The 22,174-nt window shown below is 37.9% G+C and overlaps 1 protein-coding gene across 1 annotated transcript in view; it reads left to right on the top strand.

Moving 5' to 3' along the window:
- The window catches only part of LOC128647469 (EF-hand calcium-binding domain-containing protein 6-like), a 299,277-nt gene that overhangs the window by 170,503 nt on the left and 106,600 nt on the right, over window positions 1–22,174 (top strand). The window contains exon 13 of the mRNA XM_053700255.1: window positions 16,297–16,396. Coding sequence (XP_053556230.1) covers window positions 16,297–16,396 — 100 coding nt within the window. The remainder of the gene's footprint in view (window positions 1–16,296; window positions 16,397–22,174) is intronic.

Genomic DNA, 22,174 nt, shown 5'->3' with positions numbered 1-22,174 from the left:
AGGCCTCACGCAAACCAAATTACGGCTCAATGGAAACGAGCCCCATGAATGTAAGGTACACTGATTGTTTTTCCTGAAGTATTCTCTTAATATATTACCTGCGCAAGTAAGATAATATTTGTATTTATATTAATATCAGTTCTTTTACTAAATGTAGTGCAAAACTATTGGGTTTTTTTTGTCATTTTAAGTCAAGATTGTATATTCTTTATATGTTTTGCCTCCTAACAACATTGAGTGTGTTTAATACCTGTGCTATTTAGTCCAGCAGCAAGGTATTGTGGGTTTTATTTTGCAGTTTTCTATTTGACAATGGAATCACATGGAGAAATAGACTGCTGATCCCACATACACATAAACCATGTACAAAAAAGTTTTAGCTCTCAATTTAGCCCTTCAAATCCTTAAACATCTGTAAACTCTTTTTTATTGGTTTGATCTGTGATAGTTCATATTAAACATCAATACCAATTTGGAAAAATAAGTACATCAAATGTAATAAGCAATCTGTTTTTTTTTAAAATAAACTTTATTGAGAATTTGTTGAAATAATTTAGAGCTGGAGTTTTTTTTAATAAACTTTATTTAAAAAATGTTAAAATACAGAGGAAGTTTTTTTTTTTTATAAACTTTATTTAGAAATGTAAAGAACAATTTAGAGTAAGAGCTTTCTAATGAATTTTTAAAAGAGATTGCTGGAACAATTTAGAGTAACAACTTTTTTTAAATTAATCTCTGTACAAATAAAATGTTAAAACAATACAGAGGAAGTTTTTTTTAAATTCTGAACGACTTACCCAAAGATTACATGTAACTAATGATTATTTATCAAAGCTTTTAACTAATGTGTTTTTTCTCTGTCTATAAACCCTAAAACAAACATGTCATCACCACATGCAGTAGAATATCTGTGTACATATATAAACACCACTTTTCATTTATTTTATTTGCTCTTTGTAAAAGGGAAGGGAAGAGGAGCCATTTGTTGACACAAGGTTTCTGGTGACTGATAGTCAATGTTTGAGGTCCAGCTGAATGACTTCCTGTCCAAATAATCATAATCAACAATCAAAATATAGGCATTTTGTACAGTTTTAGAAAGAAAATTTTTATTTTACATCAAGATTTAAAATAATTTGCAAGTCAAATAAGCAGACTCTTGCTTTGTCAATCAATTGAAACATCTTCGTCCAGACCTACAGAAGTAACCTTTGTGTGGTCCATCTTTCTGATAGGCAGGAATCCTTAAAGATGCCAGGGATGTGATTTTTTAGAATGACACAAAATGTGTGTGGGAACTCACAGGAAGCAAATCCAGACTTAGATTCAGATTTGTTTCATTCTATACATAGAGGAGGAAGGTGACATTATAGATGCTGCTAGAAGTTAGTCCTACTCAAGCTTGGAATGAACAATAGAACAGTGTTGTTTGTGGGTTGCATCCACGACTTAGATATTCTTCCCATGTCAGTATAATCACTACTGGGAGGTAGCTCGATTAAGGATTACCATATCATTAATAGTATCCATGACTTTTGTTCAAAGGCTACTTGTGTAATGTTGCCTTGTGGATGAAGCCTTCTAATCCTCTGAGCTGCAGCTGTAGAGAGGGGTCTTCCTTAGAGCTCACCATACTGACTTTCCTTGTCCTCTTGGATCAGTTTTCAAAAACAGACAGAAACAACAGTCAGCTGAAAGGCAGAAAAAAAAGAAACATCCATTCTACATTTCCACATTCATCCCCTGGCTTCAATCCCTGCCAATTTCTTCCATTCTTCTCTTTTTCTAATATCCAGAACACCACTCGGATGGTGGCCAGATTAAAGGAGGAACAATGCCATTTTAAATGTAAAGTTTGCATCTATTTTTTTACCTTGCATGAGAATAAAAGCACAATTATCTTAATGTGTCTGCACAGTGTTCAGCCTGTAGTTCGTATCTCCCTAGATACTTAAGCAAAGCATAATATACATGTCTCTTCGTTCTTCATAGATTTTGTTTCCTACTTACCTTTTGCATGTTCATTTAACAGTGTATGTATTTGTAATGTTTATTCTTTCTCTATCTTTATATATGTCTGTGTATATGTGTGTAAATATGAATATATATATATATATATATAGGCATCAAAAAGTTAGTGAAGCACTCCATGTTTCCAAAAGACAAATGCAAATGCAGATTGCCCAGGGTGCTCGTTAGGTAGTCATATAAGCAGCAAAGATTGAACGGCACTCACTGGGTCTTAATATAGAATATTTTAATAATATATTTCTATAATATATATTTCTATATATATCATATATATTCTATATTAAGACCCAGTGAGTGCCGTTCAATCTTTACTGCTTATATAAATATATATATATATCTCAAAAATGTTAGTATACAAATGTGTAAATATATATGTCTGTGTGTGTATATGAATATATATGTCTGTGTGTGTGTATGAATGTGTCACTCTCTCTCTCTCTCTCTCTCTCTCTCTCTATATATATATATATATATATATATATATATGTGTGTGTGTGTGTGAATATATATATTGGTAGTATACATATATATGTAACTATAAATGTGTGTATATATGTGTAATGTGTATATGAATGTGTCACGGGATATATATATATATATACACACACATATATATTTATATAGGTCTTGACATTTCCAGTGGACCACTAGTCCCAGACGACTTCGAAATTGCTGCGAATGACTTTGAAATTTAATTTTTTTCCTATCTTTAACATTGAGCAGACTAGTAAATTTTTCATCTCCTGAGTAGTAAACCATAGTGATATTTTCCCACCCCTTTTGTGGGATTACATTCTGCATCTGTGAGCAGTGCAAATGTATTATGTGTGGCTTATCTCAGTGCATTTTGACAATTTTTCACAGCTAGACAGCGCTAGTTCATGTGTGCCATATAGCTGACATTGTGCTCACTCCCATGGAGTTATGTATGAGTCAGCACTGATTGGCTAAAATGTAAGTCTGTCAAAATAACTGAAATAAGGGGGCAGTCTGCAGAGGCTTAGATACAAGGTAATCACAGAGGTAAAAAGTATATTAATATAACCGTATTGGTTATGCAAAACTAGGGATTGGTAATAAAGGGATTATCTATCTTTTTAAACAATAACAATTTTGGAGTAGACTGTCCCTTTAAACACAAAGATAGAGCAATACAAATAATACACTATATACTAAAAGTGTATATATATTTATCCTATAATTATAACATTGCCTAACTCAGTGATTTTTAACCTTTTTTTGCCGTGGCACACTTTTTTACATTAAAAAATCCTGTGGCACACCACCATCCCAAAATTTTACAAAATCACACATTGTAGCCTAATACAGCATATATATATATATACACATACACACAAACACACACATACTGTATGTATTGTGCTGTTATGCCATGCCTCCTACAAGCTACCCCTGCACTGGGAGTAAAAAATAAGCAAAGTTTAAAAAATTTGTCACACTGTTGTCAGTCTGCCGTGGCACACCTGAGGATCTCTCACGGCACACTAGTGTGCCACGGCACACTGGTTGAAAAACACTGGCCTAACTGCTATATTACTGCATTCAACTCTACCACATTAAGCAGCTAAACATCAAAATTACCTATAATATGCCATAATTAAATATACATCACACAATTGTTTTATTATGGTCTCTATCTTTGGGCCCAATTATCTAAAGGTCTGTGGGCTTGCAAGATTCTCAGTAGATGAGATGTGATGCTGTTGGTTGAATTCTGTAAAGGCAGATTTTTACATTGAGAAGAGTGTTCCTGACAAAGGGGTGTTCCTTGCATTTCAGTATCTGAAGTAGAGTTGCATACATTACAATAGGGCACATAAGAATCATAATTTTAAATTTGCATGAAACTAAAAAATAAGTTGAAGTAAAAAGATACAGTAAATAATTGTTTGTTAAAAACATTTAGGGGCCTATTTAACAAGGTGCGGACGGACATGATCCGATATTGCGTATCATGTCCGCCTCACATCGATAAATGCCGACAATGTATGCTGTCAGCATTTATCATTGCACCAGCAGTTCTTGTGAACTGCTGGTGGAATGCCGCCTCCTGCAGATTCGCGGCCAATTGGCCGCTAGCAGGGGGTGTCAAGCAACCCGATCGTATTAGATCAGGTTGATTTCTTGCGAGTTCTGTCCGCCTCCTCTTTAGACCGCTGCTTCATAACTTGTGTTTTTCATACGGAGCTTGATAAATATGTGTTTTTCATATGGAGCTTGATAAATATGCCCCTTAAACCGCAATTAAACTGTTTTGCAAAAATTATATTTTACTGAAAAATAAAAATTCAATTCAAATTACGCAGGAAGAAAGTATTTAACGCATACTATAGAAATCACAAAACTACCCAGCAGGTTTGAATAACGCTGTGAAATTCATACTGATAAGGTCTTACTGTTTTTTCTTGCGAACTGAAAGATTGTCTGAAAATATGCAAAGCATTTATTTTTCTAATAGAAAAACACAATGGGCCAGATTACGAGTGGAGCGCAAAGGTTTGCGCACGAGTGATACAGAGTTTAGCGCAGATGTTTGTGCTTATCTGGCTTACCACTTGTATAACGAGTTGAAAGTAAACATGATCGCTTAAGCACAATTGCGATTTACGCTAGAATGATTACCGTGTCCCGAGAGCTCTGGTTAACTGCTTAGTGAAAGTAAACAGTGTCACAAAACACCTCAAAAATACATTACAAAGTACACAACAAATTAAACAACATCAGATATATGTGGAAATATTTTTGTATGAATAAATAGAACATATGCCGTTATGTTAAGAACAATGGAATAGGAAATATTCATATTTTAATGTTGGGTTAGTGCAATTACGAAAATGTGATCGTGTTTGCACGAGACTTTGGGTGTTACTTTTTTCCACTTTTTTTTCTCCATTGACTTCTATGGGGGAATACGTAAATGCGCCCGCGATATTTGATGTTCAGATTTTTGCGCTATTCAGGTTACCGCTTGAGCAAAATACTTTTTTTTTTACATTGTAATACAAGTGCCACCCGACTAGCGCAATAAGCTTCTTTAGCAGAGTTTTTGCACAATATACCGAGCCACTTGTAATCTAGCCCTATATGGGCTAGATTACAAATAAAGCGCTAAATTATTGTGTGATAATTAACCAGCCATTACAAGTGGCTTGCAAGCTCGCGTTGGCAATTAATGCTGAGAAAATTAACTAGAGATCTGATCTCCTCTGATTAATTTTCTAAAAGTGCCCCAAATGCCCTCATAATAAAATACAACTGAACTAGGCAGATTTTGGGATCTAAAATTGGTGGGACTGGGGTGTTAAAAAAAAACGGCACTGAAAAGTGCCTTTACTTTGCAGTATATAACACATAAATATAAATGTAAAGCAATATTTAGCACTCCACTTGTAATCTACCGTATATATTTTTTATAAATCACCAAAATAAGTTATAGTTTGCCTTTTAGTTACCGATCCTAGGCACATATATTAATGTACTAATGGGAATTTGAAAATACATTAGTAAAAATCTCTGAACACTATTTACTGTTTCTGCTTCATCAAAAAAAAATGTTGTTAAAAAAAAAAAACAGCAGGATTTTTCAGTGAAAAGATTTGAGGAAATGATCTAGATAACTCATGTTGAGCTCTTGTGTTCATTGTCCCTCGGAGTCATGTCCTAAATGGAGTCCCCACTGAGGTTATCTGTCCAAGGTCAGCATGTGAGAGCTCATCCCTTGCCCCATGCTATTGCTAACACAGCCCTCTATGCAATTTGAATTGCTAGAAGACGTTTCTAAAAATGTGATTGGTTAATGAAGGTGTCTGTTTAACAGCACTACAGAAAATAAGTAAATGACAAGATTCCAACAAAAGTCTTTACAAACAATAACAAAATTAGCATAATATGCATAGGTAGGTTGTAAAAAGAGCTACAAAGAACTTTAAAAGAGAACATAAGTTTATTGGTTTACCATATATCTTTAAGAGTTCAGACCTCAAGCCAATTCAACAGTAATAATTTACAATATTATATGAACCATTATTAATGTATAATATGTTAAAAACTTTATTATCAAAGCTGTACAGTGAGGCCCATTTATCAAGCTCTGAATGGAGCTTGAGGACCCGTGTTTCTGGCGAGTCTTCAGACTCGCCAGAAACACAAGTTATGGAGAAGCGGTCTAAAGACTGCTCCTCCATAACTCTGTCCGCCTGCTCTGATGAGGCGGACAGAGATCGCCACAATTCAGTACGATCGGGTTGATTGACACCCCCCTTCTGGAGGCCGATTGGCCGCGAGTCTGCAGGGGGTGGCGTTGCACCAGCAACTCACAAGAGCTGCTGGTGCAATGCTGAATACAGAGAGCGTATTGCTCTCCGCATTCAGCGAGGTCTGTCGGACCTGATCCGCACTGTCGGATCAGGTCCGACAGACATTTGATAAATAGGCCTCAGTGTCTAGTTTTAGTGTTAATAGCTTATAGATGTAGGTTTTTTAAGACTATAGATGATTTTGCACATTTGTTTATATGCAACTATACAATTTTGTTTAATTTAATTCCCCCCCAAAAAAACATTTAGTAATGACTTGGCAGAAGGACTCTAGGAATAGGCTTATATTGGCCTAGATTATGAGTGAAGTGCAAAATTGGACTTTCGTGAGCGAGATATTTGGGCTCCACTCAGTAATAGCGCATGCAAATGTGCGTTGGTATTATAAGTTAAGCTCAATGCGAATGCTACCTCGCGTTCGCATTGCCTGGAAGCCTTGCCTTTTTTTTGTTTAACACCCCACATCCCCTCACTTTAACCCCTTATAACTGCTTTATGCAGTTTTGTTTTTTTAAATAAAAATGCTTACATTTTTATTTTATTAAAAGAAACTGTCCACTTTATTTGGGGGACATTTGGGGAAACTTTTTTTTTTATTAACCAGAGGTCTGATCTCTGGTTAATTGCGCTTAGCGCAAAGTGGTCCCGCGAGCATTAAACAGCCACTTGAAATGGCTGGTTATTTAATGTGCACCTGTAAACAGGCAAATTTGCCCCTTAACGGGTGCCCATTATCAGCCATCAGAAGGTTTTGTTGCCGTTTTTTATTATTGTGTTAATTTCATTTGTTCTATATAGACCACGTGAATATTGTTTGTCTTCTAACTGCTTTAAATAAAAATAATAAGTTAAAAAAATGACTGTTCTAAAGACACTAGCCATTAAATCCCAGTCTCCTTTTTAGAAATAATTTATATTTAGTTTTGTTTTCTAATCACAAACATAATTAGCGCTGGCATTAGAAGTAAAAAGTAAAACGAAAGATATTTTACCTCAAAATCTCTTCAGCTCACCAGAGTAAGTGCTGTGTAAACAGTTTTACCTCAGCTGATGTCCAGCTGCAAGTAAAAAACAAACAAACAAAACAATAGCCAATTAGCTTTAGCAGTGCTGAGGTAATGCTTTGCCTTTGCTCCAGTGGTGTGTTTAGGTTTTTTGCTGCCCTAGGCACTCAAAATTCAGCTGCCCCCACCCCCATATTTTAGGCCTTTTTAATATATTTTTTGTCAGGTTGTAACATGACAATTTTTTATATTTTTTATAATACATGTCATTAACACCCCCTGTTACAAAAACATTTATTTTCTATACAAATGTGTTCATTGTAGAGCTTAATTGTGGACATATACTATTTTTTTTTAAATGTTCCTTTAAGCAAACTGAGTTATCGACATAAGACTGCATTTTATATACAACCACACAGGATAGATAGATAAGAGGTAGACAGTAATAAAAAAAAATCAGATGTCTATCTGGATCAGGTGTTGGTGAGAGGTTGCCAGCTCAGAATGCCTCCAATATATTCCTCAGGAAGCCCTTTCAAAGTCCCCATGGCCAGATCATAGTTGGTAGCTGTTGCTCTCAGTACCTGCATACTGTCACTCAGGGGTAGCAGTTTCTGTTAGCACCTATATACTCAAAACATGATAGGTAGGTGATTGTGTAGTTTGTAGTTTTTTTTTAGAAAAACATGACTGTAAACCAGAATTACGAAGTTGGATTTTCCAGATAGTCTCATTAGGCATAAGAGGGGGAAATATTGAAAATGCACTACTTAAAGCAGAGACGAAATGGATCTTTAGACTGCAAAGCATGAGTCCAAAGGGGCTCAATGAAACTTTAACTTTTAGTGCATTCTTAGAGTAAAATCCTCTAAATGTGATGCCATACCTATCTTTGTGTATATCCCCCTTACCCAATATATGATTTGAAATAAGTCTAAAATAGATAAAACCATGTATTTCAAATGGTATCCTGATAATGGGAAAACCGCATGAATATTTGAAGAATTGTAAACCCTTAAATCTTACTATGTATCTATCTCCAGATTAAAACTAGAGACCCCTAATCTAGATTACTATGGATCTTATTCAATATACCTGTATAAAATTTCTATTATGTGAATATAAATATGTATCAAATTTTGAGCTCTTGGGAACTTTATTATTGAAGTTATAGTAATAAAAACTCAGATCTATTGTTCATATAATAGAACCATATACGGAAAGCATATACTGTCTTTCCATATAAGCAATAAAATTATAACGGATCTACTTGCACCAACCTGCATAAAAATATATAGTAAGGGTAATCACCTAAACCTATATGTTCACAATTCTTAGAATCAGGTAACGAGTAATGCAACTTACTTGATCCGTATTTTAGGATTATGGGACTGCAGAGTTTATTTATGGCGTATTCTTACATATATAACCCAATAAGTCTGATCGATCCAGGTATATACATTTAGATACACTGTTATGAGGATTATTTGGTGCTGCTTGTTTACTATCTCCTATAATATCTTTGAGCCGTTTCCAGTGGAGTCCGGGATGGAGCGATATGACAGGGAGCGTACTTACGCCCACATTTGTATCCAACCGCACACTATTGGACTAACGGCACACACCCTCTGTCTGAACCAATCGCACAAAGTCAAATGCGATTGGACGACTAGACGTGTCTGTCAAAATAATGGACTAGGATTGGTTTGAGGACCTACAAAAGGAAATCCCGGGAGGTGATCGGGTCAGCCTTTGAAAAAGCGTATGCGAAACGCGCGTTAGGCCGTTCGCACTGCACTCTCTGTTTTGTTTAATGGGGTATTGATTAAAAACGGGGTAACGGTTATAAAATAATACTATCTATAGATTAATTCCTTGTGGTATAATTGTTGGCCCTCTTTTAGGGCACCTATAATGGTTTAAATACACAGCTTGCTTTGGGAATAGGAGAGTGTTAGAAGTGCTAATAGTTGATTTAATTTTAAGGCATAGAAGCATCGTCTACAATAGTACTCTTTCTAAAAACACCTCAACCTAAGCTTGCTGCAGTTACTTATATAAACAATAGTATTACGATACCTTTACCCTGGCACTAAATAATTAATTGTGCAAGTAATAGGAGGTTACTCCTTATACAGAGAGTTAGCAGTGCTTGTAAATATATTTTCTCTTTAATTTATTTTGAATTTCTTTTCGTTATGTATATGTTAAGGTGTTTTAACATAAAGTGGCATGGTCCACACCACTGATTATATTTTATCTAATTCATAATAAATGTTAAGTTTTAAACTAACTACATAGTATCACACTAGACAATCACCTACCTATCATGTTTTGAGATGACAATCCCCCCAAGTGTGCCATATTAATGTCCCTGTCTCCTTTCTCTTTATTTCTACCATAATATAATTGGCATTAGGCACTACCTTATCCAGTACTTAGGTTTATCTGGAGTTAGGTCTGAGATTGTCATCTCGAGTTCTTTCCCACCTTCCCCTTAAAGGGACAGTATACACTCATTTTCATATAACTGCATGTAATAGACACTACTATAAAGAATAATATGCACAGATACTGATATAAAAATCCAGTATAAAACTGTTTAAAAACTTACTTAGAAGCTGTCACTTTGGCTCTGTTGAAAAGGTAGCTGGAAAGCCCACTGCAAGTGGTAAATAAGACACCCCCCCTCCCCCTTCTTTTGCATATGAAAAGACCCTTTACACAAACAGGAGCAAGCTGGAGTAGGTAGTCGAGCGTATTCACATAAAACTTTGGGGCTTGGTTAGGAGTCTGAAAATCAGAGCAATGTTATTTAAAAATAAGCAAAACTATACATTAATTAAAAAAAAAACTTTATGGGCTATATAAATAGATTATCTACAAAACATTTATGCAAAGAAAAAATGAGTGTATAATGTCCCTTTAAGGTTAAAAGGGTATATTCTAAAGCACCTATATACTATCACACATTGGTACAATGTCACATATGGACAGCTGTAAATGTACATGTATAATGTCACACAATAGCACAGTATCACATTTTGCACAGTTGTTGCTGTTAACAACTGATTACTGTCACACACTAACACAATGTCACACCTGGTGCTGCTGTTGCTGATAGCACCTGTATTATGTCATTGTTAAACATTAGCACAATGTCACATGTGGGCAGCTGGTGCTAACAGAACTTAGCGCATTCTGCACTAATAAAAGGCTCCCTTGCATTGGGATTTTACACATTCTGCACACATATATGTGTATAGACTGGATAATTTGGGCCCCCTCAGCACTTGAGTCCGGGTGCAACTGCATCTGCTGCACCAATGGTAGTTCCGCCCAACTATATTTCCTCTCTCCATCTCCAAGTACTCCCCGACACGTCCTCTTTGATCAACCTCTTACTTACGTCTCTCCATTCTTATTAGCTGTACCCCGCTCCATCAGAATGCCTCAAACCTTGTACAGTTTCAGACCTTTTAAGAGAGGTTTACCATTTTTCTCTTGTTCTTCATCCTACCCAAAATAAATCTTGCACCTTATGCCTCTGCACCCTCAACCTATAGACTGTAAGAGTTTCAGAGCAGGGCCCTCTTCCTCCTGTACTAGATCTGGCAGCAGTGTTTGTAACTATGTATAATATTGCTATAAACAATGTTGCAAACACCGCCGCCAGATAACTAGACACGTGCATGCTCCTGAGCTCATCTAGGATTACTCTTTAACAAAGGACACCAAGAGAACTAAGCACAATGAATAATAGAAGCAAATTGGAAGATTGTTTAAAATGTCAAGCTCTATCCATTCCATTTAAGTTTAATGTTGACTTATCTGCTCCTTTAATATTGATTACAGTTGTCAATTTAAATAATTTTCCAAATGTCTGTGATATTTAAAAAGCTGTGTATACTTTGTGCTTTATTCCTATAAGGGGCATCTTAAAGAGACATTAAAGTAATTATTAATTATGTATTTTGACAACTAAGCACTCCATTGTAACAGATCTCTATACAAAATCAATGTTTTAATAGCTGTCTAAACTGATATTCTGTTACCATAACATTGTGCTGTACTCCAGCAAATTACCCTTTGAAAAGCCTTTTGAGTATCTTCTTTAGCGTCTCAGGGTATAGACATTGACATGTCACAGTTATTTTACAACTCAGTTATATTTTTGACATTTTTTTTAACTTAAAGGTACAGTCTTATCAAAATTAAACATTTATGATTTTAAACAACTTTCCAATTTACTTTTATCTCAAATTTGCTTTGCTCCCTTGGTATTCTTTGTAGAAAGCTAAACCTAGGTAGGTTAATATGCTAATTTCTAAGCCGTTGAACTGCCTCGTATCTCATCTTATCTTATATAGTGCATTTTGGTAGTTTTGACAGTTAGACACTGCTAGTTCATGTGTGTCATATAGATAACATTGTGCACAATCCCATGGAGTGATTTAAGAGTCAGCACTGATTGGCTAAAATGCATGTCTGTCAAAAGAACTGAGATAAAGGGGCAGTCTGTAGAGGCTTAGCTACAGGTCATCACAGAGGTAAAGAGTGTATTAATATAACCGTGTTGGTTATAAAAAACATGGGGAATGAGTAATTATGGGATTATCTATCTTTTTAAGCAATACAAATTCTGGAGTTGACTGTCCCTTTAATTTGGATGCACCTGCCATATAATGAAACACAAGTATTACTAACAACTTATTTGATCGGACACTTGCCTATCTATCTGTTAGGGTACACATGGATTAATCCTGTATTGACATAAGTATTCATTTGCTAATTTACTGGACACTAAACAGCTAAGACCTTAATGGCCTCACTCACAGCAGTCCTGTACCCTGTCCATCTAAAACACGTCCCCTCCACATGCTTTATAAATGCCAGTGTTTTTGATTGCTTTAAGGATAAGAATGAGTTAAATGGACCAACATTTTAACCATGGTTCTAAAACCGCCTCTTTTCCAAATCTCCCCAGCACCTGCAGGACATTTGCACATACATAAATAAATAAATTAACAATGAATAAATAATTTAATCCAGCCATACAATGTCACCTTAAAGATTTGCTCCTCTGCTGCTGCTGCCTGTGTGTTTGTCAATTCCTAATTCTTTTTGATAAAGTCCTCAGATACTTGGTGACTGCCGGGCAAATTTTGGTATTGTTTTCGCTTGATTAGTTCTGTATGACCTAGGGTCGCCCTTAAAATCCACAACTCTAGTCAAGCCTTGGAAAGGCCTACTTGCTTTTATAAGGGATGCAAAGTGCCTGCCATCTCTCCGGACAAAAGCCTGGGAGGTTTGCAGCATTTAGCCTTCTTAGGGTAACCATTTTGCTCAGTGAAGCACAAATAAAACTCATTAGGTAACCCCTTGATAAGCAGAGTTTGCATGTGCTATTGGCTGAGCTACATTGTACGTTTATATAGCAAACACACTGTTGTTATTCAAAAACATATTGCAGGTGTTCTGTGACATGTTTTGTTTTGGGAGGGGGGGGGTGAAGTACTGGTCAGTGTAACAGACAAAATGCGATCTGCAAACATTGTGAATAACAATGCTAGGTTCATGTACTATTAAAACAATATTCTAAAAATTACAATATATTACAGAGAAAATATATCTTGTAATTGTATTATAATATGCAAAAGATTAAAGGGATATTCCAGCCAAAACTGAAATCAGTGCATATCAATTTAGAACTTTTGCACTATGCTTGTATTAGCAAAAATGGTTCTATGAAAAGTTATCATTGTTTTCATTGAGAGCTTTTACTGTGTGTGTGTGCATGTGAACCATACCTAAATATACTTCATGCCCCAGCATTTTAAACAGTGTACCTGTGCGTATGTGCATGTAAACCATATCTAAATATACTCCATGCACCAGCATTTTAACAAGTAAACAAGTGGCTGGTTATTGCTACCATAAGGTCGGGGTAGCAATTAACTATAAAAAAATTAACGAGAGGTCAGATTTATGATTAATTTTTAAAATGTGCCCCAACTGCCCCCTAAAATAATTGTGTAGTACCTTGTTGCAAATAAAACAGATGAGCATTTTATTTTTAAACTGCACTAGGCAGTATTTTGGAGCTAAAGTTGGTGGGAGTGGGGTGAAAAAATAAAAAATGCCTTTACATTGCGGTTTATGGGGACTGTGTGTTCCCAGTAAATATATATGTATATGCTTTCCTTAAATACATATATATTTATGTGTTAATATGTGTATATACACATATTAACACATAAGTACATATGTATATATTCATATACATATATATTTATATTTGCTGCCCATTGCTGTGCGACTTACCCCCTTTGCTGCATTGGTTCTTATGCCGTGTCTGACGGCATGAGAACAAGGCTCCCATTGGAGCCTATAGAAGCATTCTCTTGTGAGCAAAAAGCTTCTGTGCAATGCGAAAGAGAGGTTGCATTCGCATTGCAACTAACTTGTAATACCAGCACACATTTTCATGCGCTGGTATTACTAAGTTAAGCGCAAATATTGCTTTTGTGGAAGTGATATTTTATGCTCAACTTGTAATCCGACCCAGTGCGTCTTATTATTATTATTATCATTTATTTGTATAGCACCGCCAAATTCCGTAGCACTGGGTACAATGATAGGGGTATACTATGACAAAGATTTGTGATAAAATACAAAACATAACAAAACTAAACAAATCTAGCACAGGAGGAAGAGGGCCCTGCTCCGGAGAGCTCACAGTCTATAGGTTTAGGGTGCAGAGACATAAGGTTGGGGTAGCTTGTTACATTGGTTGTATTTGCAGAAGTGAGTCAGGCAGTTTATGTACATGTATTAGTTTGGTTCGGATGCGGGATGGAGGAGAGATGGTAAGCCTCTCTGAATAGGTGGGTTTTTAAGGATCGTCTGAAGCTATACAAGGTTGGAGACAGTCTAATGGAGCGGGGTAGAGAGTTCCAGAGGACAGGAGCAGCACGTGCGAAGTCTTGGAGGCGAGAGTGGGACGTAGAGATAACAGGAGTGTAGAGACGTAGGTCAGAGGTTGATCGAAGAGGACGGGATGGGGAATATTTCACGATGAGAGAGGAAATATAGTTGGGAGTTAGACTGCTGAGTGCTTTGTAGGTTAGGGCTAATACTTTAAATTGTATTCTGGAGTGTATGGGGAGCCAGTGTAGAGACTGGCAGAGCGGAGCAGCTGATGTAGATTGTCGACTTAGGTGGATGAGTCTAGCAGAAGCATTCATAATAGATTGGAGGGAGGAGAGGCAGTGTTTTGGAAGGCCATTTAGGAGTAGATTGCAATAATCAATGCGTGACAGGATGAGGGAATGAATAAGTATTTTTGTAGTTTTTTGAGTAAGGAAGGGACGAATTCTGGAAATGTTGCGTAGGTGTGAACGGCAGGATTTGGTAAGCGTTTGTATATGTGGGTTGAATGTGAGTTCTGAGTCTAGTGTGACCCCAAGGCAGCAGACCTGGGGTGAGGTGTTGAGAATAGAGTCTCCAACCATCAGAGAAATGTCAGGTGTCGGATGTCTCGAAGAGGGGGGGATAAGAAGCAGCTCAGTTTTAGACAGATTGAGTTGGAGGTAGTGTGAAGACATCCAAGAGAAAATTGCAGAGAGGCAGTCAGAAATCTGGTTGAGTAAAGAGGGAGAGATATCAGGAGAGGAAAGATAGATTTAGGTATCATCAGCATATAGGTGGTACTGGAATCCAAAGGAGGCTATAAGTTTTCCAAGGCAGGATGTATAAAGAGAGAAAAGCAAGGGGCCCAAGACAGAGCCTTGCGGTACTCCAACTGAGAGAGGCATAGGATCACAAGATATGTTGTTAAAGGAAACTGAAAACGAGCGTTTTGAAAGATATGATGCAAACCAGGAGAGGGCTGTGTCTCGGATGCCAAATGAATGTAGTATTTTTAGGAGGAGAGGATGGTAAACTGTGTCAAAAGCTGCGGACAGGTCAAGAAGAATTAGTAAGGAGTTTAGGGCGGAAACCAGATTGTAGTGGATCAAGTAAGGAGTTAGTTGTGAGAAATTGAGTTAGCCGATTATAGACTAGTCGTTCCAATAATTTTGAAGCAAAGGGAAGTAAGGAGACCGGTCGATAGTTAGAAGGCGTGGAGGGGTCAAGCGAGGGCTTTTTTAGGATTGGTATGATTGACGCATGCTTGAATGTGTCAGGAAATGTGCCAGCAGTGAGAGATTGGTTAAAGAGACGAGTTAGGGTAGGGGTTAGTGAAGCAGAGAGAGAGGGAATAAGTCGTGAAGGAATAGGGTCAAGTGGGCAGGTTGTGAGATGAGCCAAGGATAGGATTGCAGAGACTTCTTCCTCTGTTACAGGAGGGAAGTAGCATAGATTTTTGTTAATAGAAGGGGTGGGTAGGATCGCTGGGTTTGCAGGGTGCGAGGTGCAGATCTCTTTTCTAATGGTGTCAATTTTATTTTTGAAGTGATCAGCAATAATTTGAGCAGTGAGGTTGGTAGTGGGCGGGGGGGCAGGTGGACGTAGAAGGGAGTTAAAGGTTGAGAACAGTTTTATGGGGTTGGATGCGTGAGATGACGCAACGGAGGAGAAATAGACTTGTTTGGCCAGGCTGAGTGCAGAGTTGTAGGACTTAAGGGTTAAGGGTTAATTTATAATGTTGGAAATCAGCAAAGGTGCATGATTTCCTCCACTGCCGTTCAGCAGCCCATGAGCATGAAGATATCTGGTCTGTTTAGTGTGCCACAGTTGTCAGCAATGACTCAGTTTACATGATACAAATCATTGTCCCCTCTCTGAGCAGACAAACTGTTTAGAAGACCCCTATAATATCTTGTAACTGTTTTTATAAAATAGTTTTACATGCCTAATACTTCTCATATTTATATAAAGAAAATAGATATTATTTCACTAATATAAGTTTCTATTTTCAGGAGAGGTGTACCAAGTCTGTTTGATGAAAAGTCAGTGACAAGCTCCACGTTTGATATATCTGAAGAGAAAATGCATGATCAAGGGAGAACCCCTGCACAAGTAATGTACCCTGATTATTAACATTTTAAACTGTGGAAGAAACTGATTTCTTTTAAAGGGACATTGTACCCATTTTTTATTTACTGTATATGAAAGAAGCTTTTAAAAATCTTACAGATATTTTTTCATTAAAAAAAAAACTTAAGTAAATTAAGCATTGAAAGTGAGCATTAGACTTGTGCGCGGCGAAAATTTTTTGTTTTGGTTCGTTTCGGATCGATTAGGATGTTTTCGAATTTCGTTTCAGATCAATTCGAATTCGGATACATTCGAATGCATTCGTTTTGGATTTGTTCGGATTAATTCGGATTCGAATAAATTCGGATGTATTCGGATGTATTCGGTTCGGATTCGATTCGTAAATTCGGAAGTTCGGGATGTGTTAGGTGGGATGTGCTGTGTATTAGACTAGTATTATGTACTGTAATATTAGGTGTAACCCATAGCAGAGTGATATAACCTAATATACAGTACAATACTAGTGTAATTGTGATTAGTCCATGGCCATCCGAATGTTATGAATAAATCCGAACTAATTCGGATTTATTCATTAGATTCGGTGCTACGGTAATTCGGAAATTCGAATCGATCCGAATTTGACAAATTCGTCCGAATTTAAATTCGGAACGAAACGAAAAGCACATGTCTAGTGTAGTGAGCATCTGTTACTCACTGGCTGATCGAGACAACTCCTTTAATAAAGTTGGTTTATACAGCACATGAACATACTGTACATTAAAAAAACAACAAAAGTAATATATGTTGATATACACTCACTTACATGAAGCAAATAATATATTTATTATATGAATATTACAATGTACCTTTTTACAATGGTAATTTGTTGCACTTCCAGAAATTAGCCTATGTAATTTCTCTTCATACTAGTCAAATAAAAAAGCTTTATAAAGTTCCAGAAATAGATTTAGTTAACATGATACATTTAACGTGTATGATGAATTTAGACAGAAGATCACCCATGTTTTCTGCAGTGTTCCTGGGTGATCTTGAAATTTTTCATCTAAAGCTGCTTTTTACATTAAAACAAAGATACAGATGTAACAAAATGGTTGGAATTATACTATCCTCTGGATCAGTGACCACAGCCGTCCCTCAGTTTTCTCTAAGACTGATTTGAAGGTAAGTCGAGAATGGCTCAAAAGAGACCGCCAATGGTTCTACGTCGAAAGATTCACAATTGCATAGTATTCACAATTGCGTAGTATTCACAATCACGTAGTATACACAAATATGTGCAGCGTGAATAATATATACCCACACAATAGAGATCTGGTGTCCGGCTTCTTAATTTGTCAGCATACTTTTATGATTTTTAACGCTCTTGAAAAAGATGGAAGTTTACCTTTGAAACACTTTGAGCAATAAACAACTTTTAACTATATCTAAGTTGTATTTCAAATTTTATTAAGAAGCCGGAAACCAGATCTCCATCCTGTGACTATATATTATTCACTCTGCACATGTTTGTGTATACTACGTGATTGTGAATCTTTCTCCGTAGAACCATTGGCGGTCTCTTTTGAGCCATTCTCGACTCCTCATTGGCGGTCTCTTTTGAGCCATTCTTGACTCCTCATTGATGGTCTCTTTTGAGCCATTCTCGACTCCTCCTCTGTGGACCAGCACCACCAACTATCCACATACTTTTTACATTAACACTGTTTGTATCCTTTATTAAATTCTACAAACACTTCCTTTATCAGCAATTATATAACTTTATGTTATTTCACATTTGGTGCACACAGTTGAGCAATGTACATTATTATAAATGTCCTTCTTATTCTTAAAACGCTTAAGGGGAAAAGATATGATGCTCGCCTCCAGTATCAGTTGAATGTAAATATTGCTGCTGTATTTTATATGTTGTGTACAGTCAGATGCCATATGCAAATGAGAAATCAGAGGGCAAAATGCACTAAGAGGTCTCTTCAGCCTTTTTATCCTCACCAACCTCACCATCCTTTCCAGCTACCAGCTTTTATTAGATACCAGTTCCAATGGTATTCTATGAATTTAGCATGTTGTGTAGCAAGTAGCTGGGTCATATAAAACATTGAATACTCATGTATGCTGCATGCACTCCAGTGTTTCTGGGGGTAGTAAAAGCACAACATTGTAACCCCTTAACAACCGAGGATGTGCCAGGTACGTCCTCCAAAAAACATCAGTTAATGACCATGGACGTACCTGGCACGTCCTCGGTCAAATTGAGCGCTGGAAGCGATCGCAATCACTTCCAGCCACTCTCAGGGTATTGCAGCAATGCCTCAATATTGAGGCATAGTGCAATACCCTTTAGTCAGTAATCAATGCAGAGAGGGCCACTCTGTGCCGAGTCTGCCGATCGTTGGTGGCGTGGGAGGGCTAGAACCAATGCGGGTGGGTGGCCGATCGCTGGAGCGGGTGGAAGGAGGGCGGGAGCGGGTGGGACCACTACAGGCAAGGGAATAAAACAAAGAGCTGTGGAAGTGAGGGGAAAGGAGGGAGGAGGGGCAACGAGGGGGAACCTTTGTGGGATCTAGGAGGGGGAGGGTAATGAAGGTGGGTAGCTACAGAAAATAAAACATTTCAGGGTTTTTTAAAAAAATAAATAGATTAAGACTATAGCAAAGTGGGTACTGGCAGACAGCTGCCAGTACCTAAGATGGCGGCTAATAGGTAGAGGGGGAAGGGTTAGAGAACTGTTTGGGGTAATCAGGGAGGTTGGGGGATAAGGGGGGATCCTACACTGCAGAAAATATATATTAAAAAAAACACTTATTTTTATACTGGCAGATATTCTGCCAGTACTTAGATGGGGTGACCATTGAGGGGTGGAGAGGGAAGAGAACAGTTTGAGAGGGATCAGGGTTTAGGATGTGTCAGGTGGGAGGCTAATCTAAACCTAAAATTAACCCTACAAGATACCTAATTAACCCCTTCACTGCTGGGCATAATACAAGTGTGGTGCGCAGTTGCATTTAGCGGCCTTCTAATTACCAAAAAGCAATGCCAAAGCCATATTTGTCAGCTATTTCTGAATAAAGGGAATCCCAGAGAAGCATTTAAAACCATTTGTCCCATGATTGTATAAGTGGTTTGTAAATAATTTCAGTGAGAAACCTAATTTTTTTTTAAAAAGTTAACGATGGGGGGCGGAGCCTACAGTTGCAGAGACAGGACGTGTTTTGTGGGAGCTCCTGGTTCCACTACAGTGTTTTATACAATTTTTTATTGTTTTCCTCTATAAGAATTTTTAATCCTGTGGATGGGGGCCAGAGGGATACTACAAGACTCAAGAAATTGACAGTCCTGAGGGAAACTTTCTGGATTGACCGCTTTGTCTAAGATCTGCAGCTAGGCCTCAAGGCTGCCGCATTTATAAAGTGTTGGGCGGTTTCTGGAGCCGGGGCTTACGCATATTCCCCCCCTGGGAGACTGGAGTTACGAGTAGTACTAATTACTACACAACTTTAATTAGACATGGATACCGATACACAAGCATCAGCAGACACTATTTATGAGATGCTTAATGTGCACTTCGCTGAACTGAGGAGTTTGATTGTGCAGTGTTTCACAGGCTACCCTCCTCCATGTGACCCCTGTGATAGGGACCGGGAATCAGAGGCTTCCGCTGAACAGTTTGGGGAGCCCATAAGGGTAACGTACAGCTCCTGGGACTCATCGAGTGCCCATAAACAATCACTTCGGTGGGAGGGAGTGTGTGAAGACCCGGCCTGTCATATTTCTGCCAAGTGCTATGGATTTTCTGGAGCTGAGCCGCTGTCTGAGACTGCTGATGTTCTAGGAATAGTGGACTTACCATGGCCCTGCTCAGAAATGGTGACTAAACCCACTCAGATTGTTGAGACAGGCCACCAATCATGTGAAGCTGTCTGTCTGCACCTCCCCAGGGATGACACTCTTAACACTCGATGGGGACAGGGTCCTTTACAAACGCCTCTTGCCACAGCGGTGAAAATCTTTGCTGCACATCATTACCTCCCTATGGAAAGAGCGAGACCGAGCTAAAGGGCATCAGTGTGGGTCGCATTTCAGGGAACCTTTTACCAGCTCATGGATTGAACAGACATACTCTATTCTTGCCGGCCTTTTGATCCTGGAGGTTATCAGACTCGCCCCCATACCGCATCTAGCCTGCCACCTAGCTGGGCGCGTGCTGGGGATAAAAAAGAAGGGCATTGGTGTCAAGATGAAGTCACCTCCGGTATTTTTGGAGCACCGAGGCTTAAAGGAGATGACCAGGGAGAAGCTCAGCAGTATAACAACCTAACCGGCTCTGTGAACTATGCTGAAACCATGGCACCCCTGGTCTCAGTGCAAGGTAGAGTGGCAATCAGAGAGGAAATCCCTTCCGGACTTGAGTACGCCCAGATGAACAGTAGTGAGGCATGGTGTAACCTAGTGTCTCTGACCCTGGACATTGTGGAGGTTTACTCTGCCCGGAGCCTGGATCGAGGATGCCGAATTAAAACTAAAAGAGGGAACCGTATCCACAGCCGTGTTTCAGAACTCTTTTGACACTCAAGTATCCTGGAGCACTGTTTATTACTTAGAATCCTGGTACGGTATACCTCCGGTGAGCTCTATGCTATGCCTGGGACGCTCTGGTGTTGGCTAACTTTACGGAGCACTTTATGCCTACCTTAATGCAGTATATAAATTCGTTAATCTGCTGAGATTGAACTCTGACTTTCCTCAAATTGCAGTAACTTTTAAGCTTATTTTAATATATTTTCAATAGTATGTCATGTTGGATTTATGAGAATCAATTTATAGCCAAAGTTTATGTTTGCTTCCTATCTCTCCTTATTTGATAGTGGCTATTTAGTCTTTCCAACCATTTTTAACTGTTATGTTGTGTTGGATTTCTATGACTCAGCCTTGTATGCAAAGTCTTTTACGTAGTTCTAGCTGTAATTCTGTTCTCTCCCATGCAGTATATAAGGGATATATAGTTATTCATGGAAGCTATCAAAAAGCGCAATTGAAACAAGGTAAAATTTGTAGTTAATTCCTATTATCCTCCTACATTCTAGCCCTAGATGTACCCTACTTATATAGCAGCCACTCTGTATTACCTAAGGAGTGGAAGAGGCGGACCTATATGCTGATCTCTGGCTCTATGAGCATCACCCTCAGTTTAATGTACTCCTATCCATAGGTGCTACTCTAACGAGGTTGGAGAAATATACTAGAAATAGTACATTGGATCTCAAAGGAGATGTAGTGAAAACTCCAGAGGGGATAAAGCGTGTGTCAGCTAACCCCTAACGCATAGACAGTTTGGAAATATGCACTGTATATATCTAAGAAAACTGTCCCTGGTTCATGTGACCACAGTTCATAGACCCATAAACCCATAATGGAGCCATTTTGTTAATTTATTATACCACTCTATAGTTATATGGTCCTCAATTAGGCTATATTTATAATATCCCATTCCCTAGCAGATGACCCCATTGACATAAAGTACTTGCTCTTGCTCCCCTCAGCTGACTAGCGGCTCACTTAGCTCAATTACCCAGCTCTACCAGCATAGAATAACTCCCTGATTGTGACTAATCTATACAGAAAATAACACATAATAATTTGTTTTAATCCATAACAAATTAGCACAGTTATGTCACTCTATATTAGCTCATTCATAACTTATCCCTTCATTTAGCTTAAGAGTCCTGGAGTCATATGTAGTTTTCCTCCTACTATATTATATATCAGTGAGTAAGATTGTAATCTATGTGCCGATATTCAGGT

The sequence above is a fragment of the Bombina bombina genome, chromosome 2, assembly GCF_027579735.1.
Source record: "Bombina bombina isolate aBomBom1 chromosome 2, aBomBom1.pri, whole genome shotgun sequence".
NCBI classification, from domain to species: domain Eukaryota; kingdom Metazoa; phylum Chordata; class Amphibia; order Anura; family Bombinatoridae; genus Bombina; species Bombina bombina.
The sequence above is the reverse complement of the archived record's forward strand: the minus strand, read 5'-3'. Positions and strand labels throughout refer to the sequence as shown.